The 22,101-nt window shown below is 39.8% G+C and overlaps 1 protein-coding gene across 7 annotated transcripts in view; it reads left to right on the forward strand.

Annotated features, from left to right (window-relative positions):
- Nucleotides 1-22,101, forward strand: part of Lhcgr (luteinizing hormone/choriogonadotropin receptor) — a 65,021-nt gene that overhangs the window by 11,272 nt on the left and 31,648 nt on the right. For 4 of the 7 annotated variants that reach the window (XM_078029236.1, XM_078029237.1, XM_040271115.2 and 1 more), the window contains exons 2-4: nucleotides 15,061-15,132; nucleotides 17,381-17,455; nucleotides 20,567-20,641. In XM_078029236.1, coding sequence (XP_077885362.1) covers nucleotides 15,061-15,132; nucleotides 17,381-17,455; nucleotides 20,567-20,641 — 222 coding nt within the window. The remainder of the gene's footprint in view (nucleotides 1-15,060; nucleotides 15,133-17,380; nucleotides 17,456-20,566; nucleotides 20,642-22,101) is intronic. The other 3 variants (XM_078029234.1, XM_078029233.1, XM_078029235.1) reach the window with 3 other exon arrangements.

Genomic DNA, 22,101 nt, shown 5'->3' on the forward strand with positions numbered 1-22,101 from the left:
AGCACAAAAGAGACTTGAGTACTAGAATGACATAGAAGGAGCTATCAGAAAGAATGATCTAGACCAGGCAGGGGAGAGCCAGAATAGAGAAATAGAATAGGAAACCAATTAGGGGCCCTAGAATAGTCAAGGTTGAGAAAAGAACGGCCAAAAGTAGCAGTGGGTAAGGACTAAAGCAGCCAGAACCAAGAGACAAGACAAGAAAGCAAAATCCACCAGAGACAAGGTATTCAATGGTAGAACAGAGGACATGGTAGTAAGCACCTGGTAAATTCTCAAATAAGTTCCGGCGGTAGGCAGATGGGGTGGTGGGAGGGGGATGCAACAGTAGACATTAAGCGTAGAGGAAGACAGAAAAATGAGAGAAAAAAAATATTCTGGCAGTCTCCAAAGATTCAAGAATAGAAATTTGAACTGCATCCTCAAGTTGAAGACTAGGCACAAACCCTCAATAACCGAACGTTAGGTTTTCACAGGAAGAAGAAAGCACTGTGTAATAGAGTGTATCAACAAACACCAAGTGAGCAGTGCAGGTGTGATTTAGTTGGCGGAGGACACCATACTGGACCAGGAAGAAATGACCTAGATCTAGTCCAGCTTTGCCCTTAAAATTACCATGTGCTTTCAGGGAAGTCATTTCACCTTTCCTCACTTAAAATTCTTCCTCTGTAAAGTAGAGGCTTGGACCAAAAGGACTTGTAAGCAGCCCCTTCACTCTGACTCCATGAGCCTAATACAATCAGTGCTTCAGGCTGTAGTCAACTGATAATCAAAACCTCTGGGCTATATTTTTAAGGAACATTCCGAAATTTTCTGATGTAAAGTTTATCATATTGGATGTCCACCTATACTGACTTCATATTTCAGTTAACACTGAAGCCTTAGCTTCCTCTAGGTAAATATTGAAGAGGCTAATAAATGAAGACATTGCCCATAATGAAGTTACTGAACAGATGAGCTCAAAGTCTAAAATCATTTGAAAAGGAGAAAGTCATTTTTATTTAATTCTAAGATGAAAGCAAGTTTATTATAATTAGTGAGCAGGTTTGAAAAGAACACAGTAATTGTAGCTGAGGATATAGCTCAGTGGGTAGAGTGCTTGCCTCACATGCACAAAGCCCTGGGTTCAATCCCCAGCACTACCAAAAAAAAAAAAAAACAGTAATTTTAGTAAGTCTCTTTTAAAAGTAGAATAAGATCTTATGTAATAAATACACAGGAATTAACATTTCTTCAAATTTAAATAAATAAAACCCCTTCCATTTCAATAAGTTCATGGGGCTGAGGGCTTTGGCCTTCTCTGATTTTTCTTTTTCCCTCCCTTTGATTTTATATTGTTTTAAAATTCAGGTGTAGCCCTAGCAATAAACTAATTGTCTGTGGAAAATGGATGGATGTTTGTGCTGTCTTAAATCGATAATATAGATGGTTTTCTTAAATAATTAGAAGGTAGTGAATAAAAATATTTCATTTCTGCCATGTGTTAGACAGAGAAAAAGCAAGGTACCAAAGATGCACACACTCCCAGGCTTTGAGGATTCCAGATTAACACTGGATGTCTTCCCTGGCTCTCTTCTTTCTCTGGAGCTGCTCAGCCTGTGGGCTTCAGAGGGTGGTCCTACCCTGAGAACTAGCTTGCACTCTTGAGAAACCAAGGACTCTACAGTTATAATTTACTTTCTGCAATACCTGTCTTTAAAGAGAGGGGGGAGGGAAGAGGAAAGATCTGTGTGTCTATTGAACCCTACTTTTCATTCATCTAGGGAGTTTGCTATTTAAAGGAATCCCTGCAGTGAATCCTTCTGTAGAACAAAGAACCCTTTGATAATGCAAATGTATCTCAATTGATAGGTTTTTATAAGCAAAGATTTCCAAACCACAGTTTCCTTGAAGAGGAAACACAAGAGCCCTCCTGAAGAGTAATGAAGCTCTCCAGCTTTGAGGGTTAGTTAACAACTTAGTGAACTGGACAAATTGACTCCTTCCAAGGTCTACTATGCCATTAAATCCAAAAAACAAAAAGAAGGATCTAAGCCCCATCTCTGAGGACCTAAGAGACATTAGAAATGACAAAGGAGGATATAAACTGACATTATTTTCAAGATAATTAGACTTATCTGAATACTGTAAATTTCACCATTGCTGGGCTCTGGCACAGGTAGGAGCTTGGCAATTTGAGTTGGCTAGGATGGAGATGACATCAGTTGCCCAGGTGATAGAGTTATTAGAAGGAGCTCAAAAATAGAACTTTCCTGAGTAAGCCCACATTGAGATAAAAGGGCCACACCTTTATTCTGCACACTGATCACTCATTAGATGAGGGCTGCTCAGGAGAGAAGATATAATCCTTGATGAGATAGCAATGTTAGAATGAAAGTATAATTTCAGGAGAGCAATTTAGTTGAGGGTTTCTGCCACCCACTCTCTGAGCAGCTGGGAGAATGAGCCTCTGTACTAAAGGTTGATTCTGACAGCCCACCAGAGCATCCACTAGAGGAGCTAACTCAACTATACTAGGTAGCCCCACCACAGAGTCCCTAACTGTGCCAGGAGGCCCAGTCTGAAAGTCTGAATCCATCAGTGAGAGATACTAGGTTGATTCTAACAAGATAGTAACTAGGAACCTGTCTGGAGCAGCAGTATTCCTTTAAGAACAGAGATGCAGGGATTGGGAATCTGGTGATTGGGAAGAAGGAAAGGCAGGAACTAGTTGGAGCCCCACTCCTAGATGGACTTGAGGGTTAGCAAGCAGTCTTCAGATAAGGAGTCAAGGCAAATGTAAGCACCAACATGGCATGGGCCATGCCCAGGGCTTCATCAGAGTCATGATCAAACACAAGACTCCTCAGATGAGAGGATGAGGTGACTTCATTTCAATCCTAAAGAGTAGAGACTGCTTCTACTTTAACTCTAATCCACAAATGGAAGGATTGGGGACCTGCAGATGGGATTAATGAATAGCTAGATATTTCAGAGTTTATGTCACTAATGCTGCCTTAATCATCCCATCTAAGCATTTTTTTTGGGGGGGTGGTACCAGAGAGTAAATTTAGGGGGCATTCGACCACTGAACCACATTTTATATTTTATTTAGAGACAGGGTCTCACTGAGTTGCTTAGCACCTCACTATTGCTAAAGCTGGCTTTGAACTCATGATCCTCCTGTCTCAGGCCCTAGAGCCACTGGGATTACAGGTGTGCACCACCATGCCTGGCTCACAGTAACTCTCTCTTTTTTTTTTTTTTTTAGAGAGAGAGAATTTTTAATATTTATTTTTTAGTTTTCGGCAGACACAACATCTTTGTTTGTATGTGGTGCTGAGGATCGAACCCGGGCCGCACGCATGCTACCACTTGAGCCACGTCCCCAGCCCTCACAGTAACTCTTAATAGAGTTGATTATTACTAACATAATCCACTAGTGAGGTTAGAACCCTCATGACCAATCAACAGCCACCTTTGAACACTGCTGTAATTGGAGATCAAGCCTTCAACACGTGTGCTTTTTTTTGGTGGTGGGGAGGGTCATTCCAGATCCAAATTATAATAGTCTTCCTCTGTTTTAATTATTTATTTTATCCCCTTCTCCCACTTATGTTCCTCAACTCACCATAGACAATCAATCCTAACATATGTTCATGTGTTTTAAAATTTCTAAGGTTTTGTGTGCAGGTAGTTTAATTCTGCAAATAGTGTTATGTATATCGAATTAGTTTTTTCTGTCACTCCGATGATTCTAAGATTCACCCAAGCTGTTCTGTGTGCCTTCAGCTTCTAAGTGTTCATCTACTTGACTAGGTATGTACTGTGTACATTGTACCTGCACCCTTACCCAGGGATGGACACCTAACTCCCGATGCCACAATGTGGTCAAGAAAATTCTTGTATAGGTCTCCTTAGGAATCAGTTTAAAAATTTCTCTGGGATGTAAACAGGAATGGAATTATAGAGTTATTTAGATAATTGTTCACATTGCTAAAAGTTTCTGGCATCTTGGGAAGAATAATAGAGGCATCCATCAGAGAAGGAAGCACCTACAAAGGGTGTAAATTGCAATGGCCCTTAACAAATCACATCTGGACTAGAGGAATCACTTTTCATGTTCTATAGCACAGTGGGTTAACTATGGTTAACAATAATTCATTTAATATTTCAAAAGTTAATAGAGAGGATTTCAAACATACCTGTCTGAGGTGATAGATATGCCAATTACTCTGATCTGGTCATTACACATTGTACAGGTGTGTTGAAATGTCACCCTCTACCCCATAAATATTGAAATTGCTACATGCTAATTTAAAATGAAATATATTTTTTAAAAACACAAGGCAATTCAGGTTACACTATGAACAAATTTAAATATAGGAAACAATACTTAATGCTGAGCTATTGCTCCAATTGAAGACAAATCAAAAATGGAAATAAGACTTCTTGAAATAAAAGTATTAAGCAATGGAAAAAATGTTTTGAATTCACAGAATCACATTCTCCATGGTGCCTCCTGGGAACACATCTGCTGTGAAAAGCACATGTACCTGCCTCACCCCACTTCTCTCCCCACTCTCTGGCCCCAAGCCTCTTTCTGCACCCAGCCACATACTCCAAGATGTCAGTTGTTTGATCAGTGTCCCTTTTTAGATAGGGACTCTTATTTTCACTCTCATTATAGCTGCCTTTCCCACTCTGCAGCGTGGACATCAACTCTACAAAATTTCATCTTGCACCAGGGCTGTTCAATAGTCACTGGGGACAGCCAGTGCATGATCTATAGCTTCTCTCACTTCTGTCCGACCTTTGCTCCTCTTCCTTCATCCATACATCAATCAAGAGCTCAGACAACCCCCTGGCGAATCTGAACCAAACTGTTCTTCTGGGAGCAGCAAGCTCCCATTTAGGGGAACAGGCCGCCTGTTGAGAGGTGCCGGCTTCTGGGCTCCATTTACATGAATAAACACCTCTGAAGGGTTTGGTTGAAGCTTTTATGTAAACACTCTCCAAAATATGTTCTGCACTGCATTATCCCCAGCAATAAAGATTCTGGAATCAGAATTTGGCTGTCAGTTTTATTGATGTTGCATGGGGTACAGTAGAATACAGCTTTCTCTTCTGGAAATTTATTGGCTTGGCAGTGCAGAAAGCAATAAAACTGTGTTTTTAATCAGTAAGCCAAGCAGACATGATTCCAGAAGAAATATAGGAAGCAAACATGCCATGGCAAGAAGATTTCTCCCTCCACTATCCCTGTTCTTCTCAGATCCCCAGTTAAATAATTTGGGGTTTTGAATAATGTGCTTGGTGGGACAGTCATCAGGAACAGAATCAGAGGACCAGGTTTGGATTATTTCCTCTAGATTGTATCATCTCTAAGAAACTGTTGAATGAAAGCACTCTTCTGAAATCTCTAAAACTCCTCTGTATTAGCTTCAAGAGAGGAACTGCTGGTAAGCTGCTTTGAGAGAGAAACAGAGTGTGATGTGCTTCCTTTCAAGAGAAGCAAGGATGGAGTGCTTGTCCTTCCACCTTACTCATCAAGAGACAATGGGTTAGGAATCACTTGCTTCATTTAGCCCAGTACTGCACATTGGAAAAGGCATTGAGAGTCAGTCTGCTTGGTTGTTACCTTGTCCACAGTACCTAATTTCTTTCTGACCCAATTTCTTCTGCTATCAAAATGGAAATACCCCTTCACGCCATTGTTGCATGAATAAAATAAAGTTGTAAGTGGGTATATGTAACAGAATTACAACGTAGAAAGTTCCTTCTAATGCTTTACTGATTGATATTTGCTCATCACAGAGGACTTGTTTCTTCTTGAAAGCTAAGACAGTCCCTGCTGTGTAGACATCTAGAAAAAAAATGAGACAGCATCTCCCCACTCTGTTCTCATATACCTGATAGTCACTGGATTTCCACTTGAAATGACCTGATCCATTCACTTCCTCTTTGCCAGTCTGAGCTGAATCTTGAACCACTGGAGATGCTTGATAAATGGTTGACTGTTCATCTCTAATTTGCGGAAGCTTTCTTATGCACCTCTTAACCTCAAGATCCTTTAACCTTCCCATATCATCCTGAACTGGTTTTCCTGTTGCAAACTGGAGCTCTTTTCTCAACTCCTATGTCTTGTACAGCTTTCACCTCAATTTTATGAATACTTAAGTTGTTCCTGTAGATGTTAGTGCTCTCATAGACATTCTCCCAAAAGATGTGAAATTCCCATGTGAATAAAACCATAGGAGCAGAGTGGCCTGGTTGGGACTATATTGAAATGGCTGCCTGAGGAAGATAGGTTAGGTGGAAAGAGGCCATTACTTAGGGAATCTTCCCTTCTCCTACCTGCATGGTTCCCAACTGTATTTTCACCATTCATTTCTCCACTGTATCTAAAAAAAGCTTCTTATTTCATCCTCCCAATCAGTTCTACAGGACCACTCTAAAGCCATTTATTAACTATTTACTTGGTTCGAGCCTTGACTTTACAGAGGTAATCTTGATTAATTACTACAACAATCCAATGTGATAGGAATTACTATTCCAATTTTGTTGATGACAAAAGAAACAGAGGGCTTAAAGAACATGCTCAGGGTCACATAATCAGGAGGTGAGACAATAAAGATTTGATCCCAGATGCATCTTGCTGAAGTCTGGCTTGGCACAAATCAGGAGCCACTTGTCAAAAAGAAACTAACTTTATTTTTAGAACTACAAACGCCAAACAAAACAGCTCCAGGGAAAAACCCTCAGAGCCCAACTGCCACCACCGGCTTCCACAAGCCTCTCTCCCCCACACCAGCCTCTCAACCTCCCACAATCCTCCTCCTCTTGAGGCCGATTGGCTGGGTTGCGTGGGCAGAGCCAAAGAAGTCACCCAATGAGCAGCTCCGTGGAGGAGCCAATCAGCTAGATGTTGCTGGGGCAGCTGTGAGCCAATCATCAGCTGGCAGTCTGAAGGGCAGGGAAACAGCCCAATGAACATCACCGCAGAGGAGCCAATCAGCTAGATGTTGCTGGGGCAGTCTGAAGCTTGCTGGCAGCTGGAAGTTTGCTGGGGCCCCTTTGGCTGTGGCTCTCAACATCTCCCCCTCTCTGTTTAAACAACAAGCATGTGGCTTATGGACCGTGCCTGCCTTAGGTTGTCCAATACATATGGTCCTTACCCGTCTTCGGATGAGCTGACCTCAGGGCGTCAGCCTCCTGTCTTAGGTTGGTACCATTGTAATTGGATCTTACCCGTCATTGACTACCGGTCCAGTACAGCCACACCTGTGGAGAGGTCTCAGCGGGGGGGGGGGGGTGAGGTTCTTTGCCTCACCTCTGTTGACCCCCAAATTTTAGCTGAATGATCATGACAAGCAGAAGGGAGGAAGATATACCAAGTCAATTGACGGCTCCTTTTGGGAAAATTGTACCACCGATGATATCATCAGCAAAAATACCCCAACACTACCACAAGTCGCTGCACCAACAGATAGTTCACAATGCATACAAATGACACATAGTTCTGTAAGCAGTTCAGTGCAAGTTCTGTAAGCAGTTCAGTGATGGCTATTGCAGAAACTGTAGATTAGTTTTTTCTTTGTCTTCACCGGCACAGGGATGAAGATAGGAATTCTGGCAATAATGACTAAAGAAAAAATTAGGTAACATTCCAGAAGACACTAAAAGAAAACAATTTTCTTAACAATTTATATTATCTTCATCGGCACTGGGATGAAGATAGAAATTCTGGCAATAATGGCTAAAGAAAAAATTAGGTAACATTCCAGAAGGCACTAAAAGAAAACAATTTTCTTAAAAGAAAACAATTTTCTTAACAATTTATATTATAGTGAAGAGAATTATTAAATATAATGAAAACTAAAGGTGAGAGTAAACAAACAGATCTGTTAACCTCCTTTTTGTTTACATATTAAAACAATTCTTAACAGTTATTTACCCAATTTAAATTAAACCATTTAAATCACGTGAATAAAAAAAAATATTTGGATCCATCTTTTCATGAGCGCTCATCATATATGATATATAGAAATATGTACATTGGACATACGTACATTCAAACATATAACACAAAACACAAGTGTGCACACATAATATAATACATACAACACATAACACAATAGTAAAGGCCTTATAACTTTTTACAGGTAAAATCTCTATTGCAATGTTTAAAAACTCTATAGTCAAAAAAAAATAGAACTGATCAGCAAAACATTAACCTAGGTCTGTATGAGCTCAAAAAAATAAAATAGAACTTCATGATATGGGAAAGGGCAATAATAAAATAGATATTGAAAAAAGCATCCTGGTTCTGTCGCAGATGTAAGGATAGCCAAATTGGAGTTTTGGATATCAGCTATTATGGATTTGAGCTAAATCATCTTCTTTTTGGTCTGTAGAAATCGCTTTAGTTAATCTCTCTGGAATCCAAATCGGCTGCTGTTCTCTCTGTGGAAACACAAAAACAGACCCCCGACTCCAGACAATCACTGGGTCAGGATTTTAGTTAATCTCTCCGGAATCCAAATCAGCTGCTGTTCTCCCTGTGGAAACACACAAACAGGCCCCCGACTCCAGACAATCACTGGGTCAGAACCTTGGTTAATCTCTCTGGAATCCAAATCGGCTGCTGTTCTGGGTCAGAACCTTGGTTAATCTCTCTGGAATCCAAATCGGCTGCTGTTCTTCCTGTGGAAACACACAAACAGACCCCCGATTCCAGACAATTACTGGGTCAGGACCTTTCCATTGTCCTGTTAGAATATCTTTCCAAAGTACCTTGGGCTTATGTACATTTTTTGGACACATATGCCTTTCTGCAGCACTAAGTCCTGATGAATCCAAATTTAAAAAGTTTAGAGTAAAAAGAGTTATTTTAAGTTTATCTTTGGGGAATATATACCCCTTCCCAATTCCGTCTTTTTGCTTTAATAAGTACATTTTAATAGTTTGATGAGCTCTTTCAACTATGCCTTGACCCTGTGGATTGTATGGGATTCCTGTTATATGAGTAATGCCAAATGATGAGCAAAATTGTTTAAAAGAAGTAGACGTATAACCAGGGGCATTATCTGTTTTTAACTGTTTTGGAATGCCCACAGTGGCAAAATTTTGTAAGCAATGAGCTATAACATCTTTAGTTTTTTCACCGGCATGAAGGGAGCCCATCAAAAATCCAGAAGAAGTATCAACTGTAACATGCAAATATTTTAATTTTCCAAATTCTGGCAAGTGTGTGACGTCCATCTGCCAAATATGGTTAGGCATCAATCCTCTAGGATTGACTCCAAGATTAACTTGTGGTAAAAAGGTCACACAATTTTGACATTGTTTTATTATTTGTCTAGCTTGTTCCTTAGTTATTTTAAAACGCTTTTGTAAAGTATTAGCATTGACATGGAATCTTTCATGAAAATTTATAGCTTCTTCTAGTATAGAGAAAATATGTATGTCACGTGTAGTTTTATCTGCTAAATCATTGCCCAAACTAAGGGCTCCAGGCAATCCTGTATGTGCCCTGATATGTCCTATAAAGAATGGATCTTTTCTGTCCCAGATTAAACTTTGTATAGTGGAAAACAAAGAGAAAACAGTAGAAGAAGGGGAAATTCTACCAGCATCTTCAAGGGATACTATAGCATTAACTATATACTGGCTATCAGAAAATAAATTAAATACAGAATCTTTAAACATCACAAAAGTTTGTAATACTGCATTAAGCTCTACCTTTTGAGCTGATTGTTTGGGTACTAAAAATGTAAAAGTTTGATTAGGTGTAATTATTGCTGCTGTACCATTATTTGACCCATCAGTGAATATATTTGGAGCATTCATGATAGGTGTTTTTCTTGTCATTTTTGGAAAAATTACAGGATGCAATGACCAAAAAGACAATAAAGGATTAGATGGTAAGTGGTTATCAAATGAAACATTAGATTTGCACATTATTATTGCCCAAGTATTTAACTCATTAGCTAATTCATCAATTTGATTCATAGTATATGGAGTAATAATTTTATGGGGAGAAATTCCAAACACTGCCTTTGCTGTTTTTATTCCTTTGAGTATTAATTGTCCTACAGCCTCAGGATACCTAGTAAGAATAGTGTTAGGAGAATAAGATAAATGTATCCATAATAATGGACCTTCTTGCCAAAATACTCCTGTAGGAATATATTTTGTTGGTAGTACAATAAATAATAAAGGCAAACTTATATCAATTCTATCCAAATGCATATTTTCCATATATGTTTCAATGATTTTTAATGCCTTTCTTGCTTCAGGCGTTAACATTCGGGGTGAATTTGGATCTGATGGACCTTTTAGGATATCAAATAAAGGTCCCAATTCTCCTGTTGGAATACCTAGATAAGGCCTTATCCAATTTATGTCTCCTAATAACTTTTGAAAGTCATTAAGTGATTTGAGTTGATCAACTCGTATTTGAATTTTTGGTGGACGGACCATGGTTGAGGATAATAGAACTCCTAAATAATTAATTGGAAAATTTAATTGTACTTTATCTATTGCTATCTCTAGATTATAATTTTTTAATAAGTTTGTAAGTGTGGCATAACATTCTAGCAATGTGTTTTTAGCTTTGTGTGCCAATAACACATCATCCATATAGTGAAATATTTGTAGTTCAGGATTTTGATTTCTAAGTGGCTGGATTACTTTGTTAACATAAATTTGACACATAGTTGGGCTGTTAGCCATCCCTTGAGGGAGTACTTTCCATTCATATCTCTGATCAGGACCTTCATGATTTAGTGCAGGGATAGTAAATGCAAAACGTGGACTATCCTCAGGATGAATTGGAATTGAAAAAAAACAATCTTTAATATCTATAACTAAAACATACCAAGTTTTTGGCAAAGCAGACAATTGAGGAATCCCCGATTGAGCAGGTCCCATAATGACCATTTCATTGTTAATGGCTCTTAAATCTTGCAGTAATCTCCATTTACCAGATTTCTTTTTGATGACAAAAATGGGAGTATTATGGGGAGATACAGAAGGTTGTATATGTCCTTCCGCTAATTGTTGTTTGACCAGATCATGGGCTACTTGTGTCTTTTCTTTAGTCAAGGGCCACTGAGGAACCCATACTGGTCTTTCTGATTTCCATGTAATTTTTATTGTCTCAGTGGCCCTTTGTGAAAATCCAACCCATGTCTGTCTGTTCCTTGATCTATTTGTATTGGTGCTGCTATACATTGTTCTTGTCTTTCTAATCTTTTTCCTTTCCTAAAACCTTGTCTAGCCATAATAGTGGGTGCATTTTGATTGATATTATTTGTTAATGTCAAACCTAATTGATCTAAGACATCTCGTCCCCATAAATTTACGGGAAGATAATCCAATACATATGGCTGTATAGTTCCTTCACATCCTTCAGGATCCTTCCAATCTAATAGCATTGCACTTCTATCGGGATTAGTCGCCACTCCTAGGCCTCGAAGCGATTGAGTGGCTTGTTGTAATGGCCAATGTTTTGGCCATTCTTGACGAGAGATGATGCTAAGATCTGCACCTGTATCCAGTAGCCCATTAAATTCATGTCCTTGAATATTTAGTTTTAGCATGGGTCGAGAATCTAAATTTAAAGAAAGCATAGCCCAATCTACACCTGTGGAGCCTAATCTCTTGGAACCTCTTTCTACAACATGACTGGAAAATTTATAATGTAGGCTTGGTATTATTAGTAACTGTGCTATTCTATCTCCTGGTGAAATTACTGATATACCCTTTGGAGAACTGGCTATAATTTTTATTTCACCTTCATAATTGGAATCAATTACCCCAGGACTTATCAAAAGTCCTTTTAGAGTAGAAGAGCTGCGTCCCAATAATAAGCCTACTGTTCCTTTGGGAAGAGGTCCTTTTACCCCTGTGGGAATGATTTGAACTCCCATCTCTGGAGTTAGTACTGATTTGGTGGAGGCGCAGATGTCCAACCCTGCGCTCCCTCTGGTTTGTCTGATGAGGGATCTGATGTGCTGGGCACTACCCTGATGGGGTTGCTGGGGTTGCTGGGTTCCTCCAGTGCTCCGTATATTTGTGGTTTGGGGCCCCGGAGCATTGGGGCCCCCTGTCCATTTTTTGGCAACGGAGCCTGATGCCTTTGTCCACGATATTGTGGATAAACACCTTGTCCTTGTTCGTTTTTTGATAATGGAGTACCCTCTATGGTGGTTTGAGGACGGTATTCATTAGCCCAATATAATGGAGTACCCTCTATGGTGGTTTGAGAACGGCATTCATTAGCCCAATGTCTCCCTCTACGGCATCGTGGGCAAATACCCGGTATTCTACTTGTTTGATACCTAGTTTTGTTAAACCCTCCTCCTATGGGGCAATTCCTTTTAAAATGTCCTGTTTGTTGACAATTGTAGCATGTTCTTGGCCTGGCATCTAAAGCCTGTTTTACTGCAGCTGCCACAATTTGCCCTTGTTCATTAATGTCTCTGGCATCCAAAACCTGTTTTACTGCAGCTGCCACAATTTGCCCTTGTTCATTAATGTCTCTGGCATCTAAAGCCTGTTTTACTGCAGCTGCCACAATTTGCCCTTGTTCATTAATGTCTCTGGCATCTAAAGCTTGTTTTACTGCAGCTGCCACAATTTGCCCTTGTTCATTAATGTCTCTACATAATTTAATATATGTGTTTAAATCTTCCTGTTTCCATGGTCTAATGATATCTCTACACCAACGATTCGCTTGGTCATAAGCCAGTTGTTTTATAAATGGCATTGCTTGTTCTGTATTCCCAAAAACTCTGGTAGCTGTTTGAATAAGCCTATCTACAAATTCAGCGTAAGGTTCATTAGCTCCTTGTATTATCTTAGATAATTGACCTTGTAAACCTCCAGGTTCTTGTAAAGACTTCCATGCCCTAACTGCATCTACAGCAATTTGTAAATATACACCAGGATCATATGCAAGTTGTTGCTGCCGATCCTCATAAGGTCCCTTTCCTAACAACATATCTAGATTTCTCTGAGGATAACCAGCTGCTGCATTTCGACTAGCCGTCTCCTTGCAAAATTCCTCATTGGCAACCTTCCATAACAGGTATTGTCCTCCATTTAGCACAGCTTTACACAAACTAGCCCAATCTGCTGGCGTCATGCTTAAGTTGGTAATGGATTCGACCAAGCTTACAGTGAAGGGTGCTTGAGGACCATAGGTTGCTACAGCCTCTTTTAGCTCCTTCACTGATTTGAAATTTAAACCCTGGTAAGTTCGCTGCCCTCCTACCTCAAATACAGGGCATACTTGAGATCCTGTCTCAGGATCCAAACTATCAACTGCGGGGGTTGGGAGTCTCTTAGCATATGGAGGTGGTGCTGTTGATTGGACACTTATGCCCTCTGGTGATAGAGTGCTGTTAGTAGCAGTCTCCTGTAGAGGTGGCGCTGTTGGTTGAACACTTATGCCCTCTGGTGATAGAATGCTATTAGTAGCAGTCTCCTGTAGAGGCGGTGCTGTTGGTTGGACACTTACGCTCTCTAATAAAAGGGTCTTATTAGCAGTCTCCTGTTTTAAATTTTCCCCTGATAGATTTTTCTGCTCTAAACTTTCTTCCTCTGTCTCACTATCTCGAAAGACCTTCTCTTTCACTTGAATCTTTTCCTCTTTCTGACTAACTTGAGAGACTTCCTCTTCTACTTGAATCAATATGTCTTCTTCTTCCTCTACCTCTGTCTGAACTGAAGGCTTTGGACTAAGCAAACTAGATACCAACGTCCACAATGACAATGTGCCAACTGGCAGAGTCCCTGGGTTGTTCTTTTCTATTCTTTTTAAATCTTCACCATGATGGTTCCATTGTGATATATCTAACAGCTCCTCCTTAAAAAGCCATGGGCTATATTCTTGTATTACATCAACGTATGCCCTGACTGCTCTTGATTTTACTGGGAAGCTTCCTTCCTCTAACAATTTACTTAACACTCTTTCGGTTTGTTTTTTACTAATTGCTGATCCCGTATTTCTACTATAATACAACCCAACAAGATGACGCCAAACAAAACCGAGACAGAATCCAATAAAAAGGGAACCACACAAAATCATTATAACAGCCTTTCTATCCTCCTGACATATGCATCCGTCCTTTCTCCCTATCTGTTCCTCAAACGCAAATAGTTTTTCCTCAGATGTGAGTGGTTTTTCTTCCCTCTTACTCATCTCCAGGGACAGGAAAGTTAAAACAAAAACGAAGCAAAACAAAAGAGGAGACTTAGAATGGCTCCCCATCCTCTCGCCCTGCCCTCAGGGGCGAGCAGTTTACTTACCCTCAGTTGCTCCCCGTGCGAGCCACCAAATGCTGAAGTCTGGCTTGGCACAAATCAGGAGCCACTTGTCAAAAAGAAACTAACTTTATTTTTAGAACTACAAACGCCAAACAAAACAGCTCCAGGGAAAAACCCTCAGAGCCCAACTGCCACCACCGGCTTCCACAAGCCTCTCTCCCCCACACCAGCCTCTCAACCTCCCACAATCCTCCTCCTCTTGAGGCCGATTGGCTGGGTTGCGTGGGCAGAGCCAAAGAAGTCACCCAATGAGCAGCTCCGTGGAGGAGCCAATCAGCTAGATGTTGCTGGGGCAGCTGTGAGCCAATCATCAGCTGGCAGTCTGAAGGGCAGGGAAACAGCCCAATGAACATCACCGCAGAGGAGCCAATCAGCTAGATGTTGCTGGGGCAGTCTGAAGCTTGCTGGCAGCTGGAAGTTTGCTGGGGCCCCTTTGGCTGTGGCTCTCAACACATCTAATCCCAATGTTCATGACTGTAACCACCCAATTACATATGTTTTGATAAAGACCAAGAATAAGTCATGGTATATCTCCTTATTGATATGTTAGAATACTCAACCTGCATCCAGTTGTTGTTACCTGTAATATCTCTCTCTCTCTCTCTCTCTTTCTCTCTCTCTCTCTCAAACACACACACACACACACACACACACACACACACACACACACACACTTTATTTATAAACTTAAAAGGAACCCAGTCTGAAAACTTAAACTCTTGGCTTTTCGTTTTTCTTTTCTAGATCACTCACTTATCTCCCTGTCAAAATCATTCCATCTCAAGCTTTCAGAGGACTTAATGAGGTCGTAAAAATGTAAGTAAGATATTGCATATTAAAAGACATTCATAATCAAAATAATGAATTTTCTTCTAAAAACAAAACTTAAAAAGAATAATTTTTCTAGGAGAGAAATAGTGTTTAGGACACCCAAGTATTTTTATCTTCATAATACAAATAATATCTAGGGGCCTTTGAAGAAAAGGTATGATTTTCAAGAGTCATTAAAATCCAGATAATTAACCTTGGTTCAAAGAATTGAATGCATTTTGATAAGTGATGATACACTTTTTAAGTAAAAAACAAGATATATTTCAATCATAAAAATTCTTCTACTAGAACAGCTATTCCCTTGTGTCACATTTTTAGATAACTCCCACACAGAAGAAAATGTGTTGGAAGTTTATTGTACATCAGAAGATAATCTTTGTATCTAAAATATAATAAGTGTATGACAAAAACACAGTATTTATAGATTTATTGATGAAAGGCATTTATCAGAAGTGTAAAGCAGCCTGATAATGCAGTATGATCTCATGTCTGTCAGATGTAAGTTCAATCATTTGTCCCTGGGTTTTTTCAGCTTCCAGTGTCAAAGACTCCATACATAAAGAGAAAATTTTCTCAGGAGAAAGAACTTTCCAGAATCCTCCTTAATGCTAACCTGAATCAAAGGATGGTTATTTTGTTCCTATAGGGCATCTCTAACATTAACAATCCATTGGACTTTCAGGCAGATTTACACCTCCAAAGAAGATGCTATACTGTTAAGCCTAGCTTCTTGGAGAAACTCTGCTACTCTTTAGGGTATTTAGTATTATCATTATTAAGTTATTAAAATTCTATATTGAAAAGAAGCAATGAGAATATTAAACTAAGAATATTAAAATATACTCAAGAATTGTGCATCTTATAGTGTATTTGCTGCTGGTTACAGACATGTCAGTTGACTACAGCCTAACCCATGTTCTTCTGACTGCTCTCAAGTTTAAATGTTGAGTTTTGATAACTTTCAATGCATTAAGACCTCCTACTAAGAAAAGCAGCCACACAGTTAAATAAGCAAACATTAGGTAGGAATAAGATGAATCAGCCCAGGCAATCCATTACTGTGTTGTTCAGAAAAGACATTAACAGCCTTAGGCTCTGCCTTTCTATGGGCTAAAGCTCTCATCAAGTCTGAAGCATTCAGTAAGCATTAACCTTAGAAATACACAAATGTACAATTTGTGAATTTGAGACTTTTATCTCAGCTGGCAGCAGATAGTGGCTCATGTTGGGATTTTGGATAACACTGACATTACTGACATGCTTAGGGATAGCAAAGATGGTTGCTTTATGTTTGTGTGTTTTTAAAGAGTCAGTTTATTCACTAGTCCTTTCATTTATTCATTCATTCTCTAACTATGCACCAGGCAATATAAAGCCACCAGGGATTCAGAAGGAAATAAAAATTTTTTATGTCCTTGATTGGCTCAAGAATAGGAAAACAGTCACGGAAAAGGATAATTACTGTCCATGATGGATGCCACGTTACAATAGCCTCAGGAGAGTGTTTTGGGAAATCAAGAATTAAGAGTTATTAAACAGCAGGTTGTGGTGATGCATGCCTGTCATCCCAGTGGCCCAGGAGGCTGAGGCAGGAGGATTATGAGTTTAATACCAGCCTCAGAAACTTTGTGAGGCCCCAAGAAACTCAATGAGACCCTGTCTCTAAATAAAATATTAAAAAAGGGCTGGGGATATGGCTTAGTGGTTAAGCACTCCTGGGTTCAATCCCCAGAACCAAAAAAAAGTTATGAAGCAACTAATTTAGACCAAATTAAAGCTTCAATACAGTGATGGAATTGGGACCCCAGTGTTCCTAATCTTAGTCTTGAGACTTCACAAAAATACTATTTGCCTGTCCTCTCAGGGACTCGATTTCCAAAACAAGAGAGTCTGATTAGATTTTCTCAAGAATTGTGCATCTTTCTCAAAGGACTTATCTACTTCTAACAAATCTGTGATTCCAAGTCACAGATAAACAAGAGAAAAGCCTGTCATATAAATGGGAGTTACTGAAACTTACATTTCAACTGCATCTGGGTTGTAGACACCCATGGGTGCTCCTAAAGGGAGATGTTAGTATTTCGTGATGTAAGCAGAACTCACACATTCTGTTCTTTTCCAGAGGGACACAATGCAGCACCTAGTTGTTGGGTCACACACACACTCCTCTTTATTATGTAGACATAGTCATTTCTTTCATGCTTCTTTTTTTACTTTTTTTTTTCTCCCCTAGAGAAATCTCTCAGAGTGATTCCCTGGAAAGGATAGAAGCTAATGCCTTTGACAACCTCCTCAATTTGTCTGAAATGTAAGCATCAGCTAACAGATAGTTTATTGCTGTACACTATTACCCTTGCTGGCTGGAGCCCACTTGGTATTTGTATTCAAGCATCTACTGCTAGGAATCCAAGAGGAAAAGACTCAGCAATTACTAGGTCTGGGCAGGCACTAATTTCTCTCACTGCAGTGGCCTGAAGGTTGCCATAGTGACAACTGCTTCTCTCTGGGAGCTGTATAAACCCTGAAACATCACAACACACCGTTGGAAATTAAAATTGACATTGTGAAGTTCTGCCAAGTAGCTCTTGCCTTAGGGAAGGGAGGGTATGGAGTACTTGGGGTAGTTGAAATTTTTGGAAAGGAGCTTAGAGATCATGAAGTGGTTCATTGCGGGCTGTTCTGGCATATCCTTTGTGTCAGTAAAATGCTTCTTGAATACCTACCATGAAAAGCCCCATATTGAGCCCCTGTGTGTTGGACATGCTGTATTTTGTTGGTGTTTTGGAATTAACTTTTTAATGTAACCCCTTCCAATTCATCATTTTCTCTTAATTCCAAAAAGAGGATGGGAGAAGTCCAACTCAATTGAGTTTTCACATGATACATCTGTGACCCAAAGAGGTCAACTAACTCGCCTGATGTCACACAGCAAGTTGTACCAGAGCTGGACTAGAAACCAGGTCAGATGACTTTGAAACCAGAACTCTTACCACTGCCATATGTGGTTCTGACCCAAGCAAAGATCCCTCAGTCTCCCCTGCTTAGGAGTATCAAAAGTACAAGAAAGAGAATTGTGGCAGCATGGGATATTTTTTGAACTCTACTGTTTGGCATTTCCTCTAGGTTGTGTCACTAATCCTCACAGCCACCTTGCAGAGTGGGATAATTATCCCTTTTGCCCAAAGAAAGGAATGGAAGCTGGGAAAAGTGCCACAACTTGACCAGTGTGACACTTTAGACAATGGCAGGACTGGGATTCAATTCTGAGCCTATCTTTTTCAAAGCTCATGTATTTTCCACTATACCACAAGGTCTCCCTGTAAATGCTCCAGTGAATAATTATCTAAAAAGAATAATTAACCAATAAGTATGTGAGTACCCACCATGTGTCCAGTTCTGATCCAAACACCACTGGAATGCAAAGGAGATAAAATACAAATATTCACTAGGAGATGATTACAGAAAAATCCAAAATAATGGGTATTTTAGTGCAAACAAAAATGTCTAGACTTGGCTTTGAAGCCGAATTGTGCATAGGGCCCATTATAGTTGTGCTCTCCCAGACCTAGAGATCTGCAGTTTTAACAAACTTCCCAGGTAATGCTGAAGCACATACTATATTGAGAACCACCAGGGAAGCTAATGATAATAAAGCCTCCAGTGATGTAAAGCAACATTTATCAACACAAAGAAAAATAAAGAACACTAAAGGGAATATTTATCGATTCCCAATGAAGTCCCTGACACTAGAATGCCAGCTCAATGCAGACTCTTTTTGCATTTTCACAATTGTATCCCCAGTCTCTAGGACAGTTCTTGGAACATGTAGTCATTAAGTAAATGTACATTGAGTGAATGAATATATGAACAAATGGTCTAAGGTCAGACCCCCAAGAGATCTTTAAGAAGTAAAAAGCCTCTTCCATCTCACCCATATAAAGCCCTATGGCCCATGATTACTTGAGTTGGTTGTTGAAAAAATAATTACCACAAAATATCACTCACACTGAAGAATCAGATGCCTATTTCCATCTTTTATTTGCAAATATATGCCAGTGATAGGAAACCATAGCACTAGACTTGGAGTCAGAAAAATGGGGTCACACTCAAGTTCAGCTGTGTGACTGGAAAGAAATCATTCAACTTCCTAATTTCAATTCTAACAATCATTATTAACACCTGACAAGGCCTTGCTGTGAACTAGACACCCACATTTAGTCTTCCTCAAAAACTATCCTATGAGAAAACATCCAAGTTCATATGATGGGTAAAATCAGGATTAAAAAAAAAACAAAACTGGTAGCCGGGTGCAGTGGAGCACACCTATAATCCCTGCAGCTCCAGAGGCTGAGGCAGGAGGATTGCAAGTTAAAAGCCAGCCTCAGCAAAAGCAAGGTATTAAGCAATTCAGTGAGACCCTGTCTCTAAATAAATTTTTTTAAAAAATGGCTAGGGATGTGGCTCAGTGGTCAAGTGCCCCCAAGTTCAATCCCCAGTACCCTCCCTCCCCCCGCAAATAAAATCAACTGATCTCACAGTGCATATTCCTAAACTATATACTATATTTCTCTGTATAACAAAGGTGATTACCATGTCCTTAGGTTGTTGTTACCTGGGTCAAGAAAGCCGCACATATTTACAGGCTTTTTATTGAATCCAAAGTAGGCAGTACTCAACAATTGTGGCTACTTCTTACAGGGTCACAGTAATTGATGGAATGGCGGGGGGGAAGGCAATAACACCATTGTAGTATCATAGCTCAAATTATCTGTCTCAAATTATCTCGACCTATTCTATTACTCAAAACCCACCAACCTATGAGACGGGAAGAAGACATAATATTATTATTCCAACTTTGCAGAAGCAAACACTAGCTAAGGGAAGTTAAGATGGGCATCATCACACAACAAATTATCTATACACTATGCCTAAGTTTCCAAAAATCCAAACCCCTAGTCTCTACTCTGTGCTGTTGCATAGACTGGGTGCCCATCTGGATAATTGCTCAGTGTGGTTGCCAGTTCAATATGAAGAGGACTAATTTGCCTGCAGAGGAGAGCAACTAATTTGTTCCTGAGTGCAGAATCTCTCACCAACCAGGCTCCACAATGGGACAGGATCTACTTGGCTAGGAGCTCTGGATGTCAGAGGTATTTGATGGGGAGCAGGAGGGGCAGGTAGAGATGTACAGCTATGATACCTACACCTGCCTCTTCAAAAGGTTTGAGCCAAGCTCCCTCAAAATAACCTCAGCAAACCATTTCCATCTCCAAAGTCTTGGGAGCTCCTCTCAAGCACATGAATTTGCTTGATTTTGTTGATTCCATTTTCAGGCAGCAACCTCTGGTGACCACAGCCTCATGAATTCTAAACAATATCCATCAATTAAACTGCTTCCTATTTCCTCCTCTCTTTACAGACTGATCCAGAACACCAAAAACCTGGTACATATTGAGCCTGGTGCATTTACAAATCTTCCCCGGTTAAAATACCTGTGAGAAATTTTCCTTTTTAACCATTTGGGAAGGGGAAGATGGGCATCTGATGAAAACCAAAATAATTAAAAGGCTGAGAAATATTTTTTAAAACCATCTACTTGGCATTGTTTGCATGTTCCTCCTCTTTAGCTGATTTAAACATAATCGACATTTCTTATTGGCTGCCATGCTGGGTTCTTCTGCATACATGGAAGTGGTTCCCAGCATTTTTTCTGTCCCAAACACCTGAGAAGAACATCACTCTTTGCTGTGACTTTCAGAGCTGACCCTGGGAAGGGAGGGGGGTGTCACAATATTCCAAAAAGGGTACATCAGAATCTCTAAGGTGAGCAGATAGTAGGTGAAAGTGGCAATTCTGATTTAGCCATAGATGCTGGTTGAGAATTGTGTATCTCCTTTATCTCATTTGTTCATTCATTTGTCAAGTGAAAACTTCTTAAGTACTGCCTTCACGTACTGTGAGAAATAAACTAAATAATCATTTGTTTTTTCCCATTAAATCATACCAACACTACTGTTTAGCATGACAAATTGAGTACAACTGTAGCCAAACAGCAATTGTCCTTGCCAAAATTCCTGAAAATTGATACAATCTATAAATTGATCAATAGCAGAGCTTCTCACCTATCAAGTCCTCCCTACTCACGCAGAAAAATTTAAGTCCTCCTAGTTTAGATAATTCTCTCTTCTTTCTAAAAAATTAAATTTCATAAACACCCCAGTCCACTTCCCACCACTACCTGAAAAAAGAAAAACAAAGGGGCAGGGAAGGAACATCACTCTGGTGATCCACATCATCATCTTGCTCCCAGGCCTCCTGCAGGAGGTGCTGATGGAACTGGCACAGCTCTTTGGCAACTCCAACATTGGACAATTCCAAACCCTGGTGTTCTGCTTTTCCCAATCTTCAGGAGACCTAGAGTCATGTGAGCATCCTGCAGTATCAATCACTTTGAAAAAACATAAGAATAACAAAGAACCAAATTTGACCACTACTGCCCCTTATTTTCCAAGAGTCATTATCTATTAAATAGTATTTTCACCCAAAAATATGATGTTCCCCCAACCCAAACCCTCTTGCCCAAACTAAGCCCAAGCTGCTGTCTCCAGCCACAGGCAGGGCATGGATTCTCATTCATCCATTCAAGAGAGTTATGAGTAAAGAGGAGCCCACAACCAGAAGGGAAACCTGGCTTTGTTCCATTGTCACCAGGGTTCTAGACAGTTCCTATCAGTTGTCCAGGTCTGATGAATTTAAAACTTAGTTGGGGAAAATCCAACTGTCTGGATGCCTCTAAAGGAGTCCATTCTTATAATAAAAAGTTCAATTTTACCTGTCACTTAAGCCTCTCTCTTCTTTGGAGGTTAAATAAAAGATGGAGGAAAAGAAGAGGATCCTTGAGTAGCTCCAGACACCACAAGAATGTACAATGGTTTCAATGAGGTACAAGAAAGA

Source organism: Ictidomys tridecemlineatus, chromosome 12 (genome assembly GCF_052094955.1).
Source record: "Ictidomys tridecemlineatus isolate mIctTri1 chromosome 12, mIctTri1.hap1, whole genome shotgun sequence".
NCBI lineage: Eukaryota > Metazoa > Chordata > Mammalia > Rodentia > Sciuridae > Ictidomys > Ictidomys tridecemlineatus.